Source organism: Rhopilema esculentum, chromosome 3 (genome assembly GCF_057945365.1).
Source record: "Rhopilema esculentum isolate cy_ngs chromosome 3, ASM5794536v1, whole genome shotgun sequence".
Taxonomy (NCBI): domain Eukaryota; kingdom Metazoa; phylum Cnidaria; class Scyphozoa; order Rhizostomeae; family Rhizostomatidae; genus Rhopilema; species Rhopilema esculentum.
In genome coordinates, this window is record NC_142817.1 from 228402 (window position 1) to 252217 (window position 23816).

At 36.1% G+C, this 23816-nt stretch overlaps 1 protein-coding gene across 3 annotated transcripts; it reads left to right on the top strand.

The window, feature by feature from the left end:
• The first annotated feature begins 190 nt into the window (after nucleotides 1-190).
• On the top strand, nucleotides 191-22465 carry LOC135692697 (uncharacterized). Of its 3 annotated transcripts, XR_010516885.2 has the most exons (14): nucleotides 193-342; nucleotides 1145-1178; nucleotides 1769-1918; nucleotides 2632-2837; nucleotides 3140-3318; nucleotides 3966-4158; nucleotides 4586-4796; nucleotides 5515-5868; nucleotides 7146-7239; nucleotides 7762-7814; nucleotides 8157-8402; nucleotides 8615-10149; nucleotides 10995-11028; nucleotides 11332-11437. XR_010516885.2 is itself a non-coding variant. In XM_089112216.1 (12 exons), the coding sequence occupies exons 1-12, from the start codon at nucleotides 298-300 to the stop codon at nucleotides 21331-21333; spliced, it is 1827 nt and encodes a 608-aa protein (XP_088968342.1). In that variant the 5' UTR covers nucleotides 191-297; the 3' UTR covers nucleotides 21334-22453. The 3 variants fall into 3 exon arrangements, 2 of the variants coding, with proteins under 2 accessions (XP_088968342.1, XP_065067018.2); XM_089112216.1 differs by lacking the exons at nucleotides 4586-4796; nucleotides 5515-5868; nucleotides 7146-7239; ... (3 more) ...; nucleotides 10995-11028; nucleotides 11332-11437 and adding exons at nucleotides 17995-18205; nucleotides 19047-19400; nucleotides 19836-19929; ... (1 more) ...; nucleotides 20814-21059; nucleotides 21272-22453 and having other exon boundaries at nucleotides 191-342; XM_065210946.2 differs by lacking the exons at nucleotides 193-342; nucleotides 1145-1178; nucleotides 1769-1918; ... (6 more) ...; nucleotides 7762-7814; nucleotides 8157-8402 and adding exons at nucleotides 12269-12474; nucleotides 13913-14091; nucleotides 14723-14915; ... (4 more) ...; nucleotides 20814-21059; nucleotides 21272-22465 and having other exon boundaries at nucleotides 8672-10149; nucleotides 11332-11481.
• Nucleotides 22466-23816: the final 1351 nt, after the last annotated feature.

Consider the following 23816-nt stretch of genomic DNA (forward strand, 5'->3'; position numbering starts at 1 on the left):
AGACGGTTCCTTTAAGCTGATGACCAACAATTTTCGTTTCCAACCGGCAATAATTAATTTTTTTGCTATTCTGCAATGACTATGTCCACCTGCATAACTTTTCAGATTTGTCATAGAAACGGTTTTGTTTCTATAGATATTGGAACAGTGAATGAATAGAAATAATTTTTGAGGCAGATGTCAGAGTGAAAACACCAGCCAAAATTAATTGTTCCATTCACAACTAAAAGGCTATTTAAACATATATCACTTCTTGAAGGACGAATTTCACTGCCTGCTTCGGAAAGGACATTTGCAATGGCATGCCAAGTCTTAAAGTTGACCACCTTCGGCCTATTAATGGTATGCTGGATTGGATTTTCCTTAAATATTAGTTTCATTAGCTTATATTTGATGTTACATTAGCTGAATTTGAACGAAAAATCGTGCTCGAGACCAAGTTGCAGTATGATCATCATAAGTATGATGCATTATGATCCATAAGAATGGGACAATTTTAAATTGCATGAAGAAAAGAAAATAATCTTTTCGTTATTCTTGATCAATTACAAAACTAAGATTGAGTAATAAAAGAAAACTAGAGCCTACAAACAACTGAACCAATTGTGAATCTAAATCTAAGCTTTGGAACTTAATCTGCAAACTTTATCAGTATACCTAAGCAAACGACAGACTAACGTTTTCTTTGATACTTGTTCAGAACCATTTTGATTTTATTTCTGCAAATACTGGAACTTCAATTTCTTTGAAAATATTATAAAACACGATGTGGCATTCAAGCTTCATTTAGAAGGACCAAATGGGGGCAAAAACATTCATTAAAAACATGCTTTAATTTATTATATGGAATTAATATACTTTCTGGGTGGCAAAAATGTAGAGATGATTTCAGGCAGCTTCTCTGGACTTCAAGTGGCACCTTTTGTATTTGCCGCAGGCAGAAAGTTGGAGAATTCTTGCCCTTGTGACAACAATATGTCAAAGACCTTTTAAACATTCTATTTTTCCTTTGTGCCTTTTCTTTTTGCCGCAGCTGGTTTGAATCCTCAGCAATCATAGCACATAGGGAAACACTTTAGCACAGGTTTCCTTACGGTTTTCTTTTCATTATTTTCAAAAATCTAAATGCTTTTATTGACTGCAGGTTCTTGTGATTGTCGAGAGAGCATTCTCTACGGGTAAGTTATTCATCGCACTTCTTCAGAATGCTAAATGTTTTTCATTGGTCCGTTTCATTTTCAAGTGTGCTACAAAATTTTCCTGCCATTAGTTATTTGCTAATTTCGAAATCACATGTTTAGGATTATTGGAAAAGACCGATCATCGTTCCATCTAGCAGTTTTGGAATCTATCTACATAAGCACGAAAAAACCGCAACTGTTTAGACCAAAGGAGTTTGTTTTCACCTTAGGACTTCATTTGTAACATTCTCAATAGGCAAGCAGCACTGATTGGTCAACCTCAACAGTCATGTGCTCGTGTTTCTGATTGGCCTATTTCGATCCACAACTGGGTATATATATTTCCTAGCGTAGAATTTTCGGTCTATGTTCTGACGTTTTAAAATCTGAAGAGTGTCAGACAAAAAGCTTTAGTTTACTAAATGTTTGCTTTTTTCAAGGTCATTATATAAATTATAAATAACTAATTTTATATATTATATTTGGTAAAAGTACTCAAAATAAGCAGTTGAAAATCCTGTCCTAGGCCCTTGCTCAAAAACTTGCTTGAAGAATCGTAGCTAACATCCAATCACTTTTTCTCTTAGATCCAATATTCAAATTTATTCCAAAGAGCTCACTGAGTGATCTTTTGGTACAACATGTCTCCGAATATGATATCACGATGGCAGTTGGCTCGAATCAAGCAGCAAGCACCGTCATCTCAGTTAATGGCCCCTTTGCTGATGGGCATGCTGGTAATTCGAAAATGAAAAAAAATAGAAAAACAGGCTTTAATTTTCTTAACATGATATTTACAAATCGAGTGATTTGAAACACTGCTGATTGTCAGCCTCACAGTACTTTGCATCCCTTCATTTAATCTGCACGAGTTCCCAACCAGGGACGCTTGAGAGGCGTTGGTAGAGAGAAAGAGAGAGAGAGAGAGAGAGAGAGAGAGAGAGAGAGAGAGAGAGAGAGAGAGAGAGAGAGAGAGAGAGAGAGAGAGAGAGAGAGAGAGAGAGAGAGGGAGGGGGGGGGGGGGCATTGAGATTGAGATCTCCTCGTGCAAAGCATTGCAACAAAGAATCAATGTTCTTGTAGTTTTTGGCATCATTCGGGTGGAATTCATTAATTTGTACACCATAATCATGAATATAGTCCTGCTCTCGCAATAAAGAGTTCTTGAAAAGGTTTTGGATGAAGAGTGAGGATGTTAAGAAGAAAAAGGTAACAATACGTTTGTTACCTCAACTTAACTCTACTTGTCAAAGTGACCGCGTACAATGAAGAAAACCAACCACTGGAATTATTTGGTTGCCATATAAATATTTCATAACTTGTTTCTTCAAAATTCAGCTCAAAATGGATAATCGTTTTTCAAATTTAATGACAAAGATGTTTCTGTCTTGCTTCTAGTGGCCTCAAAATGTGACATTCCCAAATCACACAAGTTTTTTTTTAAATGCAGGAATGACCGGTATCTCAATGAAAACTCTCAGCAAAGGCTCCAACGTCAACGCACCGGACTTTGCGACAGCAGCAACGCAGAATTCATCTACAGCAGAAGACGGCTTGCATGACGTCATCTACAAGAACTTTTCTGCAGTTTCAAGAGCGATAGCGAGCGGGGAAGTTGTCATAGACAATACAATATCACTGATTGCATCAATGAAGGTAATTACTATGCTATAAAAGTCGCTTTAACAGCAACACTGTTTTGTCACATGCATCTTCTCGACTTACCAACCATAAGCCGAATGAAGAACGTCTCAACTAAAACATCAACATTCTGAAAGAATCCTCAAAAAATTGCTGGAATGAAATTTTGCTTCATTTTAAAGAATTTCAGACTCTTGTTTGCAAAAAAAATTACAATGAAAAAGAATATGTTAGCATGTTGAAATGATGTTTAATTGCAAAATCTATGACAATCTTGTATTTATGACATCAATGAATATGTTCTTATTGTTTGATAGACAGTTGACAAACCTGGTGCAGATAGTGCTGACACTCTTTGGGTCTGGGCCTCTGCAGAAGTAGGCGATCAGTACGTCTGGGTTAGCGAAGAAGCGACAACAATCAAAAGGTCACCTGGGGACAACGCCTATCTCGCGTATACCGCTGAACCATTATACAATTGGCTACCTTTCTCGGGGTGAGCCTAAGATTCCTTTCAATCAAGCTATCCATTCTGCCTTTCATTATCAATGTTTTAATTAATCTCGAATATCTGCTAATAATTTTCAAAGCAAATCTTCTATTTTTTACCATTAACCATTTCCAAAAATGATGGAACATTTTTAGTAAGATGTCTTGTTTGCTTTGATTCAATGGATGGAGAATTCTTAAGGTTTTTGGCAAACTGTTGTAAACAACTGAAACATAAGTTTCAGATATTGTTATGACCAATAGCACTTTATTTTAAATATGAAAGCTTAACCATGTCAGTTTTCGGTACCGCCAAATTAGAAGATGCCCCAAAATAGCGGAAACAAATACTGAAGTACATTTTGTCTACACACACCTGATGACAACATTTTGACATAGTTTCAAGTAACTATTCTACGTTTTTTCTCAGTAGACTGTTGGACAAAATGCTATATCGTGCTATTTTCAAACATAAAGATTAATACTTTCTAACATCATTTTATTGCAGAAATGAAATGGCTAAAAAGTGCTTTATCAAATGAAAGTCAAAATTTGTTTTAAGGGCAAACAATTGCAGTGAATTGATTTGTAGAGAGATCAATCTGCTATAAGAAAACAATTTCAAAAAAATTGGTTGTTATTTTATTTCTATAGAAAAGACGTTTATTTGATTGGAACCGTCCGACACACAAGTTTATCTCGCATCAATGCCTACAATGTTAAGCTCAGGTTCTACCTGCCACCCTATGCAGAATACATTAGTGGAACTTACACGAGTGCACCGCTTTACTCAGCTGGTTCCTTACAGTACACGACTCAACAGAGCCAAAATGAAATCGTTATAAGTGTGAGTATCGTATTTTTCTAGCACACAACACAGGTATGACATATGATAGATACAATCTTGGCAGAGATCACAGAGGGTCAAATATGACAAAAACATATCTAAGTCCATTTCATTTTGTTTTCTAAACCATATAGAGTAGGAAAAATAATCTGAAACAAAGAGATAAAAACTACATGTCGCATTATAAAAAGCAAAGAGTGGCACAAAACTGTTGCCTCTCACCACAGTGGGCAGGTACGTACTGGTAAGAGTTCACAGCTTGGACTCACAGCATTTATTAAGTTGGAATTGTTATGCTTTATTAACGTAATCTAATTGTTGGGCTCTGAAAATATTTGTTTTTATTCACGTTAGCCATTTCGACAATTTTTTATAATCAATTGTAACAATAACTTATGCACAGATCAACATTTTGAAATCTTCTTAGTATTCGAAAATTGGTATCACAGACCAGCCAGATTTTCAGTTTGCTATCAAGTTCAAAGGAAGTGAGTTGGAACTAGGAGAAAGAGACAGATACAATGGGACAATTGAATTCTTAATGTCATATTGCAACAAAACCGATTGTTCACCTAATGGCGCTATCAACAAGTTCACAAAAATTATCAGCAACAAATTTAGAGCTCAAGAGGACAGAGGTAAATATTATAAAAAAACCAATAAAGAAAGTAAATATCGAAATACAACCTCAGTTATTTGATACGGATATGCCTTGAATGAAAATTAATTTTTTAATCGATTAACTTTTATTATTCAATTAATTTTCTTTCATCCTTTTCAACCCTGGGAAAATAAATGACTGGTTTACGGGAGGCCATGCTAAAATATGCAAAAATATGATTTTAAATATTGCTAAAAGGAAACTAATAGTTAAATTTATTTAAATCAAATAAATTTTTTGTTGATCTAAAAGAAATAGGAAAAAACATAGTTTTTCTTTATTCTTCATAAGCAAATCATCTTGTAACACCGAACCTCTCAAAACGTGCTGTTCAAAGAGCAGGCAGGCTCCTGACCATGAAGTTTAGATTTGTCATTTCGATCGAAAAGAATGTTGTTTTATGATTGAGGCAGTCCTCTGTCCTGGAGTCAAAGAGCATGCGCATAGTACGAAGTTATTGTCACGTAGGCTCTCTGTCTCCAGGACTGCTTCACCCACTTGAAGATTCGTTTGTTCGTCTACCCAACAATTACTAGATCTAACAGAAATCGAAATGATTAGCCAGTTTTCAAACTTTTATGATTGGTCGATTGTGGTGGGATGAAACATTAATAAGTACCTGTTGTGTTGTTCCATTGTAACTTTGGCTCTGGCCTTAAAACACTTCTGACGAAACATTTTTCCATCGATTTCAGATAAATTTTACATCAAGCATATTGCGTCTGGAAGATGTTTGTCATATGCTAACGGTGATGAATATGTCACGCTCAAAGCAGCCTGCAATGATGTCTTCACTTTTGATGCGAGAGGGGGTGTAAAGCACGTCGCAACATCTAAGTGTCCGACCTATACTTCAAACCTCAAATTAGGGATGTCAACCTCAAAATGCGATTCGCCAATGTCATTATTTATGACAGCTTCTGGTCTGTTCCAAGGAGCTTATTGGGGAAGTCAATATTTTTTATCACCAAATGGAACAGGTCAAGAAGGAGAGACTTTATCGAAGGAGTCGTCTTTTCCTTCAAATGCTAAGTTCATGTTTGTTGATGGTAAGAATTCATTTTGTCAAGCAATTTACAGTCTTTCAATATACTTTCATCAAAGTTATCTTTTCAAGACGTAGGAGCCGAAGGGCATTTGGCACACCCAACTTTTAACATCTTTCGAAAAAGTTCCCTAAAAACTTTAAAGCGTGCACTTTACTTTGTGCCTTTGCAAAAGCACAGAGAGCGCCCTTCTTTTAATTTGTTATAGAGCAATTAGAGCCTTTTCACATCCTTTGTTTTCCTGCCAAGACTACCCTTCCCTTTGCCTGTCTCTGTCTGCAATGGATTTTGAAGAGATATGGGGCCGGGCTCACTTGTATCGAAGTTTAGATAGATGATCTCACAAACCTGACAGTCAACAAAAGGTTGATGAAGCTTTTCGTTACGGGCACATTACCGCTGTCACAGGCAGAGCCACTGAGATGGGGGTGGTGGTGGCAAGGGAGCAAATTGCCTTCAGGCCCCTGCAGGTAGAGGATCTTTTAGTGATAAATTACATAATAAGAATGAAATTACTTCAATGTATTCAAACGAAATTATTCAAACGATTGCAAGAAAATGACTGCAAGAAATATTCTGAAATAATCTAAAGGACGTAGTGGCATAAACTCTCTTCTTTCAGTTTTGCCCCTGGGCATCGGGAACTTCTACCACGGCCCTGGTGACAAGTTCGTCTTGCTTGCTTCAAGATCACAATGGAAGCTTATGAATTATCTGAAATTTGACAAAGTCAGCAATAACGTTTATTTTGCTGGGCACCTAAATGCGGCACGAGGTGTAAAGATGCTACTTCCAGATGTTATAAAGCCCACAAAGATTTATCTATTAGCCTCTATGAATGAATTGTCAGGCAAAAGATCATTTTCTGTTCAAATCAATCCCCCCCCCCCCCCACTCTCCAAACGCTTTCTGCGTCTCTGAATCTTTAACCTTGGCAAGACCCACTAAAATGGAACAAGTGCTAAAGTTTAAATGAAAAATAACATTTACCATGAACAAAACATTATCGATATTAGCTTCTTTTAGTATGCATGCACAATTTGGTAGTTATTATGATTGTCTAGAATGAAAGATATATAGTAAGAAAACTCTATTAAACTCAATATCCTGTACTTTTCGATTAAAGCGCATGTGTAAGGAACGAAAAGTTTCAAACGTTTATTGCAAAACCATGTCTAACAACAATGGTAATTTTTGAGGGTTTTTTATCGTTGCCTTCTTTTTCATTCCTCGTCTCGCGCATTGAATGAGTTATTGGGAAGAACAATTTCTTTTATTAGCTGTGCCAGCAAGCAGCCGTCTTCAAATGGGAAACAAGGTTATCTTACACTCAGGAAGCAGCGAATTCTTTTTTTGTAACAGGCAATCGAACTTGTAAGTAATGACTCACTACAATAGTCGTATTTCAGTAACATTTAAATGTTAAGCGGTGTCAAAATTACTTAGATTTTCGATAGCCCAAAATTATTTTCTGCACAAACTGGTGTAGTGTTTATATAAATTGGCTCCATTTTTAACATAGCAAATTTGATAGCAAAGGGTACATCTTTATTAACAGTTGATATACGCTTAAACAAATTCTCTGTGGAAAACGCATCCTTCTTCTGCGACCTTCAATTTAGTAAACTTGATTCGTAGTTTTCTTTAATGTAACATCGCTTGATAAATACTTGCGCAACGTTCTTAACTTGCAAAAGATACACACTAGAATATTCCAGGTCATCTAAAAGCAACAATGTTTGACTTAATCCTTCGTTGGAGACCTGCTCTAGTGACTGTATAAGAGGTTAAGACTTACTTCCATCAACTTTGCAAAATACGCATAGTGGTTTCATTGTATCACGATTACCTCTTCAGCCTTATTTTAAAACTTTGCGCTATTTGCCTAACTTTTAGCTTCAAGTCATCCTGTTTCTACAAAAACGGAACATATGCAAGCTCTGTAAAAGGTACGTCTCCCTATATATAAATCAAGCCATGCTAAAAAATGAACAGATCATCCTTTGCAAATATATTCAAACAAAAAAAATTATCTTATTATAAATAGAAAGAAAGGTCGAGCTAGAAATTTCATGTTGAATCTTGTAAAGGCCTACACTTTTGACACGTTTGTCGTAGAAATTTCAATTTGATTGTATTTTTTAGTCTGTTTTTTTTGCTAGAGTTCTTTACACATTTTGTCCATCTCCCTTCCTTTACAAATTGCAAAATAAAACATTTTGTAGATGTAATGAATCTACGTTCGGATTCAGGCTAGATAGAAACAAATCTATGTTTTTGCTTTTCTATAGCGTTGCCCATCCACTTGGTGTACGTTAAGGCCTGGGACGCAGCTAAGTCTGAGCTGTATGGCATTGGTTACCATGGAGCAAGCTACGTTAAGATAAACCTGAATGTATTCCCGCACGTTGCTTATCAGTTAGACGATTCTACATTCACAGCTGTTTTGAGTCAAGAGGGAATTAAATCAAGCATAAATCTTCTAGAATCGTCGCTCACTGATTATCCCGTACAACACTCGACCTCCGAATTCGCAGGTAGATTTTCAATTGATCCAATCTTCTTCTCTTATCTGCTTTGCTTACTCTGTCAGGAATTGGGTACAGACTTGTGATTTTCAAAAAATAGCTCTATAAGAATGCAGCGTAAATCTAGTAATATGAAGCCCCTTTTGGGAACTAAATGCACTATCTATCTATATTTGGGCTGACTTAGGAATCAAGCTATAAGCGTTTTTCTATGTTTATAGTGTCATTGAAAGGAGTTTACCAACAAGATTCTTCTACCTGGAAACTTGTTTCACGCTGGTAACAATGAAGAGAAAGTATGTCCCCGGATAAAGATGCCAGATTCTATCTGATGCCGGATGGTAACAGCTTTTGAACATATCTTTAACAGAAGGAAACTTCTTCTTACGTTTAATGCACGTTTTGATGATGTGGTCACTTGGTCACACGGACACTGTCTAAATGGTTTCACACAAGTTATAGTCACTCCTCATATGACTGGGGATTGAGAAAAGTTCACACAGGTTTATTTGTATCACATTCGAAAGGTGCTTCAGGTGCTTCAAGATGCTTCGAAAGCCTGTAAAGAATCAATTTCATGCAAATGCAAGAATGCGGCTCGTCATTGTAACCAACTCTGGCTCTGCGAGGGAGACTGTGAAAAACAATGACATGTAACGAACTATTTGATCCAGAGAAGCTGATATTTGCATCTTTTTTGCTTGTTTCATTTTGCATTCAAGTTGAACTCGTCATTGTGTTTGAAATCTCCTTTAAAAAAAAGAAAAAAATGAATGCATGGCCATAATTCGTACTTTTCCGTGATTTATTGGTCTGCATTTTGCCTTACCAAGAGTTGTGCCTGTATAAATTTTTTCATTTACAATTTGCTTTATATTGAGATCGGATCAAACTACTAAGCAACAATGTTTTCTGCATTATTACCAAAAAAAAGCTTGGGAAGTCTTAGAACAAGTACATTTGTTTGATTAATTGCGACTGAATAACATATTTGATATGTTAGATTTGAATTTTAAAACCGTTTCTTGTCTACTTGTAAAATCATCCTAGCAGTTAATGGAATTTTACTTGTTAGATAATATTATTATTAGATTCTGCACGCTTAAGATGATATGCCAGCATTTATTAATTTTGTTTTTCTGCTTTAGAAACCCGTTTGTATATGTGTTTTCTGAAATATCAGAAATGCTAGAGAATTTCAGGTTGTTTTACGCATTCAATAGAGTCCAGTCTTTATGGGACTTAGCTAACTGCAGCTCTGGTAAAGCAGGACATCCCAGTCAATCAGGGTGTCGCATACGCACAGGGCTACAAACCAAGAATGCATAATATTTCCATTTGCTATCGATTCTTGTAGCCAGAAAAACTATTGATTTTCGACTCTGCGTGGAGCTAATCAGGATCTTGATAATGAGCACGTTCCTTTGAAGCCATTGGCCAATTATTTATGCCTCCAATAGGCAAGAATCGATAATCCACTATTCAGTGATGACTATATCCACCCGCATAACTTTTCAGAATTCTCCTAGAAACGGTTTGGTTTCTATAAATGTAGAGCCTAGTGACAGAATAGGAATTACTTATGAGGTTAACGTCAGAGTGCAAACACCAGCCCGAATTCATGGTTCCTTTCACAATTGAAAGGCTGTTTTGAAACTTATCATCTCTTAGAAGACGCGTTTTCTTGCTAGTAGCTTTAATAACATTTGTGATGATAAATCAAGTCTTAAAGATGTCCACCATTGGCCTATTAATGGTATGCTGAATTGCGGTTTTACTTAATTCTTTGTTTCATTATATTTGTTGTCACATTAGCAGAATTCGAGCGGTTGCTCTTGTTCGGTACCAGGTTGCAGAATGATCATCATAGAAGTCTTGAATTATGATTTACAAGCATGTTCATCCTAAGATTGCCTGCTTAAAATCGTAGGTTTTTTAGCATATGGGACAGCTTAAAATTGTACGAAGACAAGAAAGTGATCTTTTCGTTAGTTTTGATCAATTACAAAACTAAGATAGAGCAATGCAAAAACTTTAGAGCCAAAATACAAAAGACTGCACCAATTGTGGGTCTAAATCTAAGCTTTGGAACTTAATCAGCAAACTTTATCAGTATACCTAAGCAAACAATAGGCTAAGCTTTTCTTCAGTACTTGTTAAGAACCATTTTGATTTTATTTCTGCAGAAATGGAAACTTGCAATTTTTTTTACAAATATTATCAAACACGATGTGGCATGTAAGCTTCATTTAGAAGAAGTACACGAGGGCAAAAATATTCAAGACCAAATGCTTTCACTTATTTAATCAATATATTTTCTGGATAGCAACAACCTGAAAATAGTTTCAGGCAGTTTTTCGGGACTTGTAGAGACACCTTTTGTATCTGCCGGTTGAAGAAAGTTGGAAAATGTTTGCCCTTGCCACAACAATATGTCGAAGACCTTTTTAGCATTCTATTTTTCCAATGCCTCATTACCTTCTGCCACAGCCGGTTTTAGCTTCAAAGCAATCATAGCACCGAAAGAAACACCTCAGAAAAGATTTTTTGATAACTTTTAAATTTCTTTTCAATGATTCTTAGGTCTTTTATTGATTGCAGGTCCTTGTGATTGTCGAGAGAGCATTCTCTTCGGGTAAGTTATTCATTGCACTTCTTCAGAATGCCAAATGTTTTTCATTGGTCCGTTTCATTTTAATGTGCGTTGCAAAATTTTCCTGCCGTCAGTTATTTGCTAATTTCTCTATTGTAGCTTTAGTTGGAAATCACTTTCATGAAATACATGGATAACATTATAAGTTATACATAATCTTATCAATATTCTATACTTTATTTGACAGAAGTTCTCAAATTAAGCAGTTGAAAATCCTGTCCTAGGCCCTTGCTCAAAAACTTGCTTGAAGAATCGTAGCTAACATCCAATCACTTTTTCTCTTAGATCCAATATTCAAATTCATTCCAAAGAGCTCACTGAGTAATCTTTTGGTACAACATGTCTCCGAATATGATATCACGATGGCAGTTGGCTCGAATCAAGCAGCAAGCACCGTCATCTCAATTAATGGCCCCTTTGCTGATGGGCATGCTGGTAAAAATAGATTACTCCGCTTATTTTATTTAGGAAAAATATATATGGCTAGTTTTAAATGACTTAAGAGCCCTCTTTCATAATCATAGCCCTAGTTGAGCTTCGTCAACCGAGGCGAGATTTGATGATGTTTAAAAACCAGTCCTCTTTTTGTTAACATGAGATTAACAAAACGGGCGAATATTAACTCTGTTGATTGTCGGTGCCAGAGTCCCTTGCGTCCTTTCGCTCAATCTGTACGAATTCTCAAGCCAACTAAGTTTGAGAAAAGTTTCTGCTCACTTGAACATTTTAGCTTTGTGTGAAATTTCAAGTGATTTAAAGTCGCCTCGGATTCAGATCTCCTCGTAGAAAGCATTGCAGCAAAATCAATATTTTTGTAGTTTTTGGCATTCTTCGGGTAAAATTCACTAATTTGCCTACCATAACCTTGAATTTGCACATTGTATCTTCGACAGGTTCTACACTTTTTGAAATCATTTATTCACTGTGAAGACGTAATGAAGAAAAATCCAGCAATACGTTTGTTGCCTCAACTAAACTTTAGTTTCCTCTGTTCACTGATATTGAATCAATGGAAGAGACTGCGTAACATGAACAAAGCCCATCACTAGATTTTTGGGTGATAATGTAAATCGATGAAAGATTTTTGAGCTGGTTTCCCAAAGGTCAATTGAAACTAGACAACAGTTTTCTAAAAACTTGAAGACAAAGAAAGTCCTGTCTTGCTTCTAATGGCCACAAAATGTGATATCCCCAAATCACAAATAGTTTTTTTTTAATGCAGGAATGACCGGTATCTCAATGAGAACTCTCAGCAAAGGCTCCAACGTCAACGCACCGGACTTTGCGACAGCAGCAACGCAGAATTCATCTACAGCAGAAGACGGCTTGCATGACGTCATCTACAAGAACTTTTCTGCAGTTTCAAGAGTGACGGCAGGCAAGGAAGTTGTCATAGACAATACAATATCACTGATTGCATCAATGAAGGTAATTACTATGCTATAAAAGTCGCTTTAAAAGCAACACTGTTTTGTCCTCTGTGGCGTAGCGTGAGCGCAGAACATAGGCATATGGTAACATATACTATATGGTTATGTTGAATGAATTAAATCGTAATTTCAGCTTTTTAACAATACAAGCGGTAATTAATGATTATGGTGATAACAAATTTTGATTTTGAAAATGAAAAATTATTTGTACTCTTATTCTAATCAATAAAGGTTGGAAAGTTGAATCTTTGCATCAGAGCCTCCGACACAGTATGGAAAGTGGAGGTGTCAAGGGAAAATTATCACCCATGCGAAAAGTTTTTAAAAAAACTCAATTGTTTTGCAAAATTTTTCAGAATAACTTCTAGTGCTAAAACCGTTTCGCAGAATATCTTATTTCTATTCATATTCGTCAAGAAAAGGCATCACCTAATGCCAACCTAATGTAAGAATTTTTGATGCTATAATGCATCTGGGGATTTCCGTAAGGAGGAGCTCTCCGCATTGCGAAATTGTAAACAACCTAAGCGAACAGGAGCAAAAATTTCTTGTCATTTTCTAACCTCATAGTTAATGAGGATGACAATAATGAGCTGTTAGAGTTGTTAGAATTGAAGATGCTTTCATATTTAATTGTTTCAGAAAGCTGGTCCCTGCAAATCATCAACTATTTGGAAAGGCTTGCGCTCAGGTCTACCGCATGCCCTGGTCCGTAAATTCTGACTATACTGGCAAGTCTTTTGACTTGAATTTCGGAATGCGGATAATGACAAATAGACTTTGACGAAAAATTTTCTCTTTTTAACAGTCACAAAAATAAAGAAATGCAAATAATTAGATTTGAAATGATGTATCACGCAAACAATTTTCGCAAAAAGCAGCTTATATGCAGAAAAATATTGTGGATTATCAAATATTTTAGAATGCTCGCGCTTAGATTTTTTGAATTTTACAACTTTTTAGCGATCTGTTTACCTGGGAAATAGCCAATTGGCATGTCTGCACAGGAGTTTACTGCATCCTGCTCATGGCCAGAAAGAGAAGCCGTTTATCGCAGAAAATGTTATGCATCGACTTACTACAACATATTTATTACCGGTTGAAGTGTTGCAAGAATTTTAGAATCTGTCTGCAGATTTTTACGCTTGCCCCGCAAGCGTAGAATACATAGATGCTACGCTATTAAGCATCTTCTCGACTTAAAAACTATAGGCCGAATGAAGAACGTCTCAACTAAAACATCAACATTCTGAAAGAATCCTCAAAAAATTGCTGGAATGAAATTTTGCTTCATTTTAAAGAATTTCAGACTCTTGTTTACAACAAAAATTACAATGAAAAAAAAAATGTTAGCATGTTGAAATGATGTTAAATTGCAAAATCTATGACAATCTTGTATTTATGACATCAACGAATATATTCTTATTGTTTGATAGACAGTTGACAAACCTGGTGCAGATAGTGCTGACACTCTTTGGGTCTGGGCCTCTGCAGAAGTAGGCGATCAGTACGTCTGGGTTAGCGAAGAAGCGACAACAATCAAAAGGTCACCTGGGGACAACGCCTATCTCGCGTATACCGCTAAACCATTATACAATTGGCTACCTTTCTCGGGGTGAGCCTAAGATTCCTTTCAATCAAGCTATCCATTCTGCCTTTCATTATCAATGTTTTAATTAATCTCGATTATCTGCTAATAATTTTCAAAGCAAATCTTCTATTTCTTACCATTAACCATTTCCAAAAATGATGGAACATTTTTAGTAAGATGTCTTGTTTGCTTTGATTCAATGGATGGAGAATTCTTAAGGTTGTTGGCAAAACTGTTATAAACAACTGACACATAAGATTAAGAGGTCAGTGTTATGGTTAGTATTGTTTCACTTTCAATATAAAAATATTAAACCAAATACGGTTTAGTAAAGCCAAATTTCAAGATGCCCTAAAATAGTGGAAACATAGAATACTGAAGTACATTTCATCTGCACAAACTTGGTGATAACATTTTAACGTTTATCCTCAGAAGACTGTTGGACAAAATGCTATTTCGTGCTATTTTCAAACATAAAGATTAATACTTTCTAACATCATTTTATTGCAGAAATGAAATGGCTAAAAAGTGCTTTATCAAATGAAAGTCAAAATTTGTTTTAAGGGCAAACAATTGCAGTGAATTGATTTGTAGAGAGCTCAATCTGCTATAAGAAAACAATTTCAATAAATTGGTTGTTATTTTATTTCTATAGAAAAGACATTTATTTGATTGGAACCGTCCGACACACAAGTTTATCTCGCATCAATGCCTACAATGTTAAGCTCAGGTTCTACCTGCCACCCTATGCAGAATACATTAGTGGAACTTACACGAGTGCACCGCTTTACTCAGCTGGTTCCTTACAGTACACGACTCAACAGAGCCAAAACGATATCATTATAACAGTAAGTATCTTTCTAGCATGCAGGTATGACATATGATAGATACAATCTTGGCAGAGATCACAGAGGGTCAATGGTGACCAAAACATATTTAAGTCCATTACATTTTATTTTCTAATTCACATAACGTAGAAAATATAATCTGAAACAAAGAGATAAAAACTACAATGACTCATTATGAAAGGCGAAGAGTGGCATAAAACTGTTGCCTCTCACCGCAGTGGGCAGGTACAATGCCTGCCAAAAGTCTTGGAACACTGACTGACTGATCAATTTCTAAGGTCAAAACCAATCATCCCCCTCTCCCCCATGGAACAATGTTGGTTTACTATCAAACGGGTTAGGATTTTAGGAAGCACTTTCTTTTGCGCTTCTTTTATGATATTTCTCTAAATCATCAACATTGTTTTAGGGGGAAGGGGGCGGAAGTAGCAATTTTTTTTCATGAAAGGAATGAAAGATATCAAATGCAGCGTAAATTGATGGGTGTTCCAAGTACTTTTGGCAGGCATTGTACGTACCGGTTAGACTTTACAGCTTGGTGCTCACAGCATTCATTAAGTTGGAATTGTTATGCTTTATTAACGTAATCCAATTATTGGGCTCTAAAAATATTTGTTTTTATTCTTTCGACAATTTTTTATAATCGATTGTAACAATAAATTATGCACAGACAGGCCTCTCAGCCGGTCCTAAATTCCTAAAAATACTAAAATTTAGCCATTTCTTTCGAAAATCATAAAACAATCCTAAAATTTGACAAAGAATCCTAAATTTCCTAAAATTTCCTATGGTTGGCGACCAGAAACGTTTTAGGGACGGCAGAAAACTACATCTACACAGCAATATTTGTAAGCAGTCACAAAAATTGTTCCAAAAAGATAGTTGAAGGTTTTGATGAAGGAAACCATCATTGTTGGCGGGAAGAAATGTTTTACAAATTTTATGTCCTAGGTTGGCAGAAAACTCACCTAAATATTTTCAACATTGATTCAGACTGAAGTAAGATCTTTGGCAATACTCATAAGTTTTTCCTTTCATTATGCCAAATAGACAGTTCAGGGGTCTGACAAAAACTGCCACCAGGGCAAGAAAAATTTTGCCTACTTGATTTTCTATGATGGATGAAAACTCATTTAAAATATTTGCAACAAGATTTAGACCCGAGGGAGATCCTAGGAAATGTTCATAAATTTATTTTATCATTATGCCTTTATAAAGTATAACTTTCTAGGGATGGCCTTAATCTGCGTCCAACACATCTACAGCATACCTAGGTTAAGGACCAAGAAAATTTTTTGAAAATTTTCACAAACTTGTGTTTATCATTTTGTCCTAGGGTTTTATCAGTTTTGAATTTGACACGACCACGACCACGAATTGGACGGTCACCGCGTCACTGATTAGCTTCTGTTGTTGAAATTACCTTTCTCCTTTCTGAAAAAGTCTCCACATCCAGTATGACAATTCTTGAAATCATCTATTTGTCTTTCGTACATCCAGAGCTCTGATTTCTGTTCCCAGACAACTTTATGTTCAGAAAAATACATGAGATCACTTGAATAGGTTTGCTAAATTTTTGAAAAGTTTTCTCAAGCGCAACTTTGGGAGGTTTACTCAAAAGGAACCTAAGTAGTAGCAGTTCTTCTTGACTGGGAAACCTTTTTGTTCAATTTCTTCGTGTTTTATTCAATTTCATGATATGTTGTATTTTCTAACTTGGTAAGCTTGGTGTTTAACTTATTTTCAAGCTGATTATGTCTATTGTTGAAGTAACTGATATCTTCTTTAAATCGGACTGTTTATAAATAAAAAGTGGAAAGAGCCAAGCAATTTCTAAAAGGGGCGTTTTCTGACTTTCTAAGGGTCATGGCCTAAAAAAGTTTTGGCCACGCCCTTTTCAGCCCCCTACATTTATTTTGGGGCGCGGTGCCTGGCGTATGTTTCCAGATTTTTGTAATGAGTAAGAGCACAGGACGGTCGAAATCGAAAGGAATTTTTGCAACGGGATAACTCCATTATTTTAGACTCTAAGACTCATGCGCACTTCTTTTTCTTTTTACAATACCTCCCACATGCATTGCCACTGACAGCCTAATTGTGTCCCCTAGGTCAGCATTGAATGCTCAATTAGTCTAGCTGTACTATTAATCCTTAATATGGGGCGAAAGCGCTTTATAGCCGACTGTTTGAGGTGTACGCGGTGTTCTTTACTTCTCACTTCATTATCTTATCCTGGCTTGTTTTTCGAAGAAGTGCTTTTCAGTATTGAAGAGCTTGCGTTACTCTGTATTTATGTGTATTCTTTTCTATCTAGAAAGTAGATTTTGGCACTTTGGTGTTTAAAAACCTTTTAGAAACTCAGCACTGAAATCAGCAAAAAGTAAAGAAACTGAATACTAATCCCGAACCTAGCTTCTTATAAAAATTGCGTGTATGTGATGGGTAAATAAAAAATCTGAAGATGGCATAAACTGGGACGAAGCAAAAAAATCTTTTCGAAGGGGTACAGAAATGATTTTTGCCGACAAAATGACTTGTCTCACTCTTAAAGGGTGTGGTCTCAATACATGCTGCTTTTATACGTTTCTATTGCAAAATTCATACATAGTGGCATACTTTGAAAGTTCAACTGCTACAGAAATGTTAATACGTTACAATTTTTGCAAGAAGGTTACAATTATACTTCGGGGTGACAAAATGATTTCTTCTTTATCCCTGGAAAAGACCTTTTAAGTGCCGATGGATAGAGTGTTGGTGGGCAAAGCGCCCCCATACCTGCCTCCCTTTTGGTAATGCCCTTAGGCACAAAATAGCTGAAACATTGCATACTTGTGTTCTTTTCGTCCAAAACTCTTCAGAGTTTCCGCTATGCAACGTTTCATGCTATTTCGTGTTATCTTCAAATTTTGCCATGTCAAAAACGTATTTTGTTAAATAAGAAAACCTAAAAAGTCCTAAATGATTATCGTTGGGTCCTAGAAAAGTCCTAAAATTTGGCTTTAAAAAGCCCTAAATTTCTTAGAAAAATTTACAAACGAATGCTGGGAGGTCTGAGATTAACATTTTGAAATTCTTTTAGTACTCGAAAATTGGTATCACAGACCAGCCAGATTTTAAGTTTGCTATCAAGTTCAAAGGAAGTGAGTTGGAACTAGGAGAAAGAGACAGATACAATGGCACAATTGATTTCTTGATGTCATATTGCAACAAAACCGATTGTTCACCTAATGGCGCTATCAACAAGTTCACGAAAATTATCAGCAACAAATTTAGAGCTCGAGAGGACAGAGGTAAATATTATAAAAAATCCAATAAAGAAAGTAAATATCGAAATACAACCTCAGTTATTTGATACGGATATGCCTTGAATGAAAATTAATTTTTTAATCGATTAACTTTTATTATTCAATTCATTTCCTTTTATCCTTTTTACCAATAGTAACCCCTCAATCAAATGACTTGCTTACAGGAGGACATGCTGAAGCATTCAAAAATATGATTATCTCCCTTTGGCGTATTTTTGACGGAACATTTTTCATGAACAGATAATCCTGTAGACAAGAAACCTTTCAAAATTTTCTGTTCGAAGTGCACGTAGTATGAAGCAAATATGAAACATCGCAATACGCCAAGAATAAACAACAATAAATACACGTAAATCAGTAAAGGCTAATATTTCGCCCCGGCATACGGGGCTTCATCAGAGCAAACGGGGCTTCATCAGAGCTTCATCTTAATCTTTTATCGACTTTTCGCCGCAAGAACTCCTTGGAGCCCGTCGAGCAGCCTGCTACATTGGCCTTTTCTTCATTCACACATACATGTAGAATCCTGTGCATGAAATTTAGATTTGTCATATTGATTTCAATAATGATGTAATTTTACGATATCATTCTGCTTCAATCAAACTTTGTGTCCTTACCTAGAGCTATCTTTTAAAGTTAACAAACAGAAATACATCATTCTGCTTCGCCAGTTTTCAAACTATTGTTTCTATGATGAAATCAATTTCGATAACGGTGAGAAAAAACATTAACAATTACTGGTTGCGTTGTTGCTTTGAAACTTTGAAAGGGGGATTGGCTCTGGTCTTAAAATACTTTTGACGAAACATTTTTCCATCGATTTCAGATAAATTTTACATCAAGCATATTGCGTCTGGAAGATGTTTGTCATATGCTAACGGTGATGATTATGTCACGCTCAAAGCAGCCTGCAATGATGTCTTCACATTTGATGCGAGAGGGGGTGTAAAGCACGTCGCAACATCCAAGTGTCCGACCTATACTTCAAACCTCAAATTAGGGATGTCAACCTCAAAATGCGATTCGCCAATGTCATTATTTATGACAGCTTCTGGTCTGTTCAAAGGATCTTATTGGGGAAGTCAATATTGTTTATCACCAGATGGAACAGGATTGGAAGGAGAAATATTGTCAAGGACGACGTCTTGTACTTCAAATGCAAAGTTTAAGTTTGTAGATGGTAAGAGTTCAAAATTGCAATCAAGTAACATTCCTTTAATGTCCTTAGACGTGAATTATATTTACTTTAGCTAGACTCATTATAGCGGCACCTACGCGAAAGTTGGAATGAAGAACAGTATTTTACAAGGAACAAAATCTAAATGACATTAACTACATTTCTCATGCATGTGTCAATTTGTGTATAATTGCCTAGAATGGAAAAAATGTAGAAACAGCACTTTATTCAATGCAATATTCTATCCTTTTTCAAAAAGGATGTAGGAGGAATGAGGATCTTTAAACGCTTTTTTTTTGCAAAACAGTTTACAGTATCTTATCAGCTAAAAACAACACCATGACTATTTTTTTAAAGGTTTCTTATCGTTGCCTTTTATTCTCATTCCTTCTCTCAAACAAATGATTAGATATAAAGAGCAAAACATTTTTTTGTTAGCTGTGCCAGCAAGCAGCCGCCTTCAAATGGGAAACAAGGTTATTCTATATTCAGGAAGCAGAGAATTCTTTTTTTGCAACAGGAAATCGACCTTGTAAGTAGTGACCCGTTAAAATAGTCGTATTTCAGTAACATTTAAATGTTAAGCGGTGTCAAAATTACTTAGATTTTCGATAGCCCAAAATTATTTTCTGCACAAACTGGTGTAGTGTTTATATAAATTGGCTCCGTTTTTAACATAGCAAATTAGATAGCAAAGGGTACATCTTTATTAACAGTTGATATACGCTTAAACAAATTCTCTGTGGAAAACGCATCCTTCTTCTGCGACCTTCAATTTAGTAAACTTGATTCGTAGTTTTCTTTAATGTAACATCGCTTGATAAATACTTGCGCAACGTTCTTAACTTGCAAAAGTTTCAAACTAGAATCTTCCAGGTTTTTTTAAAAGCAACAACATTTGACTTGATAGTTTGTTCTACAGCTGCCCTAGCGACTTCATAAAAGGTTACCCAGAACAGACAAAGACTTTTCTTACCTATTAAGTCTTGCTTCCATCAACTTTGCAAAATAGGCAGAGTAACACGATTACCTCTTCAGCCTTATTTTAAAACTTTGCACTATTTGCCTAACTTTTAGCTTCAAGTCATCCTGTTTCTACAAAAACGGAACATATGCAAGCTCTGTAAAAGGTACGTCTCCCTATATATAAATCAAGCCATGCTAAAAAATGAACAGATCATCCTTTGCAAATATATTCAAACAAAAAAAATTATCGTAGAAATTATCGACACGTTTGTCGTAGAAATTTCAATTTGATTGTATTTTTTAGTCTGTTTTTTTTGCTAGAGTTCTTTACACATTTTGTCCGTCTCCCTTCCTTTACAAATTGCAAAATAAAACATTTTGTAGATGTAATGAATCTACGTTCGGATTCAGGCTAGATAGAAACAAATCTATGTTTTTGCTTTTCTATAGCGTTGCCCATCCACTTGGTGTACGTTAAGGCCTGGGACGCAGCTAAGTCTGAGCTGTATGGCATTGGTTACCATGGAGCAAGCTACGTTAAGATAAACCTGAATGTATTCCCGCACGTTGCTTATCAGTTAGACGATTCTACATTCACAGCTGTTTTGAGTCAAGAGGGAATTAAATCAAGCATAAATCTTCTAGAATCGTCGCTCACTGATTATCCCGTACAACACTCGACCTCCGAATTCGCAGGTAGATTTTCAATTGATCCAATCTTCTTCTCTTATCTGCTTTGCTTACTATGTCAGGAATTGGGTACAGACTTGTGATTTTCAAAAAATAGCTCTATAAGAATGCAGCGTAAATCTAGTGATATGAAGCCCCTTTTGGGAACTAAATGCACTATCTATCTATATTTGGGCTGACTTAGGAATCAAGCTATAAGCGTTTTTCTATGTTTATAGTGTCATTGAAAGGAGTTTACCAACAAGATTCTTCTACCTGGAAACTTGTTTCACGCTGGTAACTATGAAGAGAAAGTATGTCCCCGGATAAAGATGCCAGATTCTATCTGATGCCGGATGGTAACAGCTTTTGAACATATCTTTAACAGAAGGAAACTTCTTCTTACGTTTAATGCACGTTTTGATGATGTGGTCGCTTGGTCACACGGACACTGTCTAAATGGTTTCACACAAGTTATAGTCACTCCCCATATGACTGGGGATTGAGAAAAGATCACACAGGTTTATTTGTATCACATTCGAAGGGTGCTTCAAAATGCTTCGAAATTCTATAAAGAATCAATTTCATGCAAATGCAAGAATGTGGCTCTTCATTGTGGGGGGAGGGGGATGGATGGTCATAAACATTTAATAAACCGACAAAAATTTTTCCCACATTTCTAGCAGGGATGTAGTCGTAAAATTGCAACGGGGGGGTGGGGGGAGGACTCTATTAAATTATTAAGATGTTCTTTTCAAGTAATTATTGCAATTTGAACATGACGAGGGTCGATGTTTATTGAGATAATGGGTTGAGCAGCCTGGTACATTGAATGTTTGAGCAGGCAGCTGAGATCAGAACATTGATACCATAGAAAGGGCCGGGGAAAACTTCATTACAAGTGAGGGGGAAATGTTTTTGTTGCTCAATGGTTTATTGAAAGCCGCCACCATGGTTGGCAGCGGGAAAATATTTGAAATAAGACAAAAAAATGCATATAAAATCTTTATAGCATCGATAAGGAAGAACATTTTTTAAATTAATCACCCATTGGCTGGATTTTAAATTGACATGTTTTTGGTTGTCATACTTTGTGTATATTTCCATGCATAAACAGTTTGAAATGCGTTTGAATCTGTCAGTTGTTCTCTTTTTCTTTTCTAGTTCAATCGTCAATAGTGAAGTACTTAACAACTTTCTTTCCGTTAACAACTTTCTTAACAACAATGCTTAACAACTTTCTTTCAGTGACATGGTTCTTGGCTATGTCCAAGCACAAGCCGCTATGTCCAAGCACTAGCGGCTGTCCTCTCGGCTTATCCAAGCACAGTTGCGCGACTGGATTTGAGTTTTGCCTCCTCCCTGCCGAGCCTCCTCCCTGCTGAACGTTTTGGCCATACACCAATTCGATTTACAGCCTCGTTTTGAAAATTTCTTCTAACCTAATTATACGACCTTTTAAAGCTCAAATTTGGTTTTATCACCATAATTTTAGGCCGAATACAATTTTTCATATTGTTTGTGCTTGTATTTTAGATTTTACGGAGAAATGAAGTTTGAAAACTAGTAAGAGATTTGACCGCAAAAATCATTCGGGGGGAAACTTTACCCCCCTAGTCGCCAATCACGGTCCCTTATAAATCTTTTATCTTTTTGTCGTCATAAAATCAATATCGTGAGCAATACCATAATGAAAACTTCCAAGTATACTAAAATCATTGCTCGCGATACGAATCTGAGGTCAAAAATTTTGTACAATATAATTTGAAGAATTTTTCAAAATGAGGCCGTTAGTCGAATTGGTCTATTCTTGTTGTAGAAAGAAACAATAGAAGGGATTGTTAGTGATTGACTAGCAGGGGCGTCGCAACCGGGGGGGGGGGGGTGTCACACCCCCAATAGTATCTCAATAGGAAATTTCAGGTAAAATCCGCTCGGTGGAAGAAACGCTTTAGGTATTTTAGAGACCTGCATGTCATAAAATCAATAAAGGATCAATTTTATAAGAACAAGAGCCTCAAAACTGGTCAAAAGTTAAGAACAAATTAAAAGCAAGCTGAGGCTGAGCTTCTGCAAATTGCAATTTTGAACAACGTTTTTTCTCAAAATCGAGGATTTTTAGCGATGTGTGGGTGCTTTTTCGGTGAATATTCAAATTTGTCAGTAAATTAAGGCTGTCTCACTCACTTTGTTGGCAAATGAGGCCTGAAAACCTCCTTAAAGCGAAAAAGCTAGCAATAGCACTGCTTACACCCTCTTAATTCAAAAACAAATTAAAAACAATCTGGCCTCAGATTTTCGAAAAAATTAAGAACAGTGAGCCTGAACTTAAATTTACTGGTTCTTATAAAAAAAGAGTGTAGTTGCTTCGTTGGTTGAATATGATATTCCTTGATAGTAAACAAACTAATGATTTGAAGATTTCTTGTTGGCACTAAATTGAAAAATCCAAGCCTTCTTTAGGTAAAATTGTGTCTTGTTTCCGTTTCCCCTAATGTTTCTCGGTAGAAGCGTCAACTGCAATTCACTATGAGCTCAAGATTTTTTCTAACATTCAAAAGGCATGCTAAGATGAAAAGAGGGATCTAAATTGGCAACCAGTGCTGCTTGTTACCTAGCTTCAGAAGTAACTGACAACATGGTATTTTTCAAGACCACAGCGAAATTGTACCAGTTGTTTTTATCTGCGGTTCAATTTGTTTGCAAAAAAAAATTTTTCAATAGGATTAGGAGGATTGCTTTAGTGAAATGTGCTTGAAAGAGTGCATTTTCCAGGAAACCAGA